The sequence below is a fragment of the Armigeres subalbatus genome, chromosome 1, assembly GCF_024139115.2.
Source record: "Armigeres subalbatus isolate Guangzhou_Male chromosome 1, GZ_Asu_2, whole genome shotgun sequence".
In the NCBI taxonomy this organism is placed as follows: Eukaryota; Metazoa; Arthropoda; class Insecta; order Diptera; family Culicidae; genus Armigeres; species Armigeres subalbatus.
The window spans coordinates 218,405,748-218,409,826 of record NC_085139.1 but is presented as its reverse complement, the minus strand read 5'-3'; the positions used below and the strand labels follow the sequence as shown (position 1 = coordinate 218,409,826).

The 4,079-nt window shown below is 44.3% G+C and overlaps 1 protein-coding gene across 1 annotated transcript; it reads left to right on the top strand.

Moving 5' to 3' along the window:
- Positions 1-2,141: 2,141 nt before the first annotated feature.
- LOC134210993 (BTB/POZ domain-containing protein KCTD12) lies at positions 2,142-3,216 on the top strand. The gene has a single exon (XM_062687495.1). It carries the CDS (start codon positions 2,142-2,144, stop codon positions 2,826-2,828), a length of 687 nt encoding a protein of 228 aa, XP_062543479.1. The 3' UTR covers positions 2,829-3,216.
- Positions 3,217-4,079: the final 863 nt, after the last annotated feature.

Here is a 4,079-nt window from a genome sequence, read left to right as displayed (position 1 = left end):
AACCAACAATGCGCGAGCAAATTGTAATAGCTCGCACACGGCAGGCACTGCTTCTTTTATACACGAAGAAAATCTTCCGGTAGACCCGAAGGCCCGTGACATACCGCATTCTGATGTCCGTGTTAGGAATGCACGGGATTGATTACATATGATTTTTTTGCTGGCTTTGACAAGAATTGAAATTTTCAATAGTCTATCGTTAAGAATCTTAAGTTTCAATGAAATAGGCAAATTGCTGGAAAGTGTCCGAGTCGATTGATATATAAATATTAAAAATCCATCGAAAGATAAAGGCGCTAGTATCGTTATCGTAAATCTTCCAGCGTAACGCTCTCGATTTCCAAAAATCTAAATGACACCCAGTATAGTAAAGAAAGACGTAAGTCCTACGTCAAAAAATCCTGTCATTAGACCCAATCCCTGGTATCAAAATAACGACGTGTCTACAGTTTGACTCACTTATGCAGCAGTTCAATTGCCGGACCCCATAGTGTACGGCCCCATATATCCTGTAGGACAGTTAACATAACACAATACAATAAGGCATAAGGACATAAGGCAGTACAGCACGTGTGAATTTGTTATTATTAGAAGGAAAAACAAAGAAATATCCTGATAAAATTATATTCCATTGAAATGTAAGAAAATTCAGCGATCTAAAGTCGAAAAATACTAATTTAAAAAAATACAAAAAAAAAAAATCAAAAAAATGTACTGTGAAAGTTTTAAAGAATATCGTGTTGAAATTTTAACAAATATTTGTCTTATTTATGTACAGGTCCCAAGAAATCAGAACGACTGTTTCAAATAGACAAATTACTTTGAATGGCTTTCAGCTGAGACTTACCTTACTACATATTACTGTATCGAAGGATGATTGGAAAACAGCCCGGTTCAGCATCCCACCAGATGGAAAATCTCCCCAACAGCCGTTAAACGGGCTGCTGTGAGACGCGTTCCGTTCTCTAGTTACGACTCTCCTTCTCTCTGGCAATCGCACGCATATGATATACAGGTTGGGGAAAGGAGAGCAATATGCCCTAGTGCAGTAAATCACTGTATAAACATTCAACTGTAGTGAATGACTTGACTTGACAATTGACTTGTTTTGCAGCCAACATTACGTAAATGGTCCCACTGTCATTTCTGGATCCCAATGAGAATCAAATCAGATGTTTGTAAACATCTACTTCCAACAAATACTTCCATAAACTTTACTTTGAGATGTTGGCTGCAAAAACATGGCAAACACCCGCCTGGTGGAGACGCGTTATACTTTACAGTTTATGGCCGCTATAGCATGCTGCCTCGCAAAAACGTTAACACGTTTTGTCTAAATGTGGAAAATTTCAAAGTTTTACTACATCTACCTCAAACACGGCACATACTTGGAGCAATACCGGAAAGGCGGATTGCCTCGGGCGCGCGTTGTGTGGCCTCTTCCCCGACCAGAACCGGAGAGAGAATCGAACCGGTGCCACCGCAGAGAGCGGAGATTTTCTACACTACATCCGGCCGCCAAACGGCTGGGAAAAACGGAACGCAGTTTCCCCGCCGTATCGGGTGAAAACAGTTTTTCATTCCGATCGGGAACGGACACGAGAGCGGACACGATTTGCGAGTCGACGGTACTTGGCGCGGGCTTTTTTTTCTTCCATCACTGTGACTGCTGTCTGCAACTTTCTCGGTGTCGGTCGTCAGCCATTAAACGGAGCTAATTAATTCCAGTGGGTGTTCCGGAGAAAGTTGCCGCGGAAGGGAAAATCATTTTTCTCCGATAATTGTGCGTGTGTTGCTTGCTCGGAAGAAGTGCGTACGGGCATCCGTTGAAAGGCGAAGAAAGTTGTTCTGCTGATAGAAACGGAATTAAAGGGCAGGTGCATACGGAAGGAATACGCGGGGTTGATTATAACCGATAAGTGAAATTTTGTGCACAGCTTGGCGCAAACTGAGAAGGTTGAAAAGTGTAAGAAGTTTGTGTTTTGCGATTGCTCATTGTTCGGGCGGAACCTAATGGATACGTGTTGATAAATTAAAGCCTCACGTGTTGGTGATCGAAGAGTACAATTCAACCAGAAGTGTTGACTACTAATTGCAATAAAAATCGGAAGAGCTAGCAAGTGGGAGAAAATCAGTGCACAATGTGTGATTTCCCGGCGGTTGTTGAATTGAATGTGGGTGGAGTGCAGTACGCTGCCAGCTTGGATACACTCAAATCAGAGGATGGATCTTGGCTGCAGGAGAAGTTTGGTGGAAGTGCAGATGACCTGCCCAGGGATAGCCAGGGTCGATTCTTCATCGATCGCGATGGCGGCCTGTTCCGGTACGTGTTGGAGTACCTTCGAGACCCGGCCAGGTACAAGTTGACGTCGGAGTTCCAGGATAGGGTGCGACTGCGAAAGGAGGCAGAGTACTTCCGGTTGGGTGGACTGGTGGAAGCGTTGACCAAGGATCCCGGTTGCATCACCATCGGTTACCGGGGCAGTTTTCAGTTTGGCCGTGACGGTCTGGCGGACGTCAAGTTCCGAAAGATTACCCGGTTGCTGGTCCACGGACGGGTGGCGATTTGTCGTGAGGTGTTTGGTGACACGCTGAACGAATCGCGCGATCCAGATCACGGTGGACCGGATCGCTACACGGCGCGGTTCTTCCTGAAGCACGTCTTCATCGAGCAAGCCTTCGACATGCTGCAGGACAACGGATTCCGGTGCGTTGGGAGCTGCGGATCGGGCACAGCCGGATCCATCACGGAAAACCTGAAGCCCGGCGTAGACTCGGAGGAGAACCGCTGGAACCACTACAATGAGTTTGTCTTCATCCGCGACTAAGGCCGTGCGGGTATTGCTGCCGTCGGGAGCATCGGCGACCAAGAGATAAGTGACAGAAATCTGTAGATATTATGTGATACATTCAATAGCCACAAGTTTGGTTAGCCCAGTGCAAGAAGATTGCGATTCGATTATACAGGATTTGCGTTTGTTGGTCTACTGCTGTTCAATTTGGGGTTGAAGAAAACAAAAAGAAAGTAGGATAATTGTGCGAACGAATAATCACTTCAGATTCAGAACTTGACATGCATCGATTCCGGTTTCCGTCACAGCTGACGGAGAGCAAACTTGTTGAGAGTCCGTTATTAGTTGTTTCGAGTTGAGTTTTGCGGAGTGGAAAACCGCATCATCATTATCGGTTCGGCTCCACTTTCCACAATTGGAGGGTTCGGAATGTTGGGTGGTGAAAAACGTATCGCATCGTGTTTGGATTTGGGTTGGTGCTGGATAGGCTTTCAGAGTCGAGTGCCAAGTCTGGTAATGACGTGCTCGACGATGCTACGGCAGAGGGATGAGTTCGTTGCTATCGTTGACAATAGTTTTTGCTCCGATGGGGTGTGAGTGTAGGATTAAAATTCCGATGATGATTGGTGCCACTGTTGGATGGGAACGACTGAGAAACGCAATTGAATTCGCATTCAGTTCAAATGAACTGGTGGAATAATCCGTTGGATGTTTGTGACGGATATCGAGGCAGAGTGGTAGACTAAGTGCAAAATGATGTACGAGTCTCGGGAATTATACACTCTGATTTAGTTTAATATCAAATTGATTCGTTAAAGGCTGGATTAGAAACAACTTTTTTTCTGCTGAGGATTTTAGGTTATGCTGTAGATTTTTCATCAACTTTCAAAGAAAACCTATTTTTTCAGTTCTTTTTCTTGTCTGTTAGTGGTATTCTTGAGTTTCAAGCTGCCACTGGTCTTCTGACAAAAGAAGGTCATGTGCGAATCACGATTCGATTTATTTAAGATGATTCTTCCAACTAGATTAACATCATAAACCAAGTTTTATCATATAATCCATAATTGGGAATGATATTTCAATGATAAAGGGACGAAAACGTATCGTATCGTCACAGTAGGCTCCGACATCTTGACGTTTTTGCAATATTCACCAAAATGAAGTGACAGACAATATGGTCAAAGCCAGCGGCACCAGGCGGCTTTTTGACTGACTTGTAACGTATTTTATGTCAAATCATGCGTACATTTGTTGTAGGATATCCTCAGTTATGGCGTTGAATGATGC

Coding starts and splice junctions, on each gene's coding strand:
- LOC134210993 (XM_062687495.1), top strand. CDS start 2,142: ATGTGTGATTTCCCGGCGGTTGTTGAATTGAATGTGGGTGGAGTGCAG.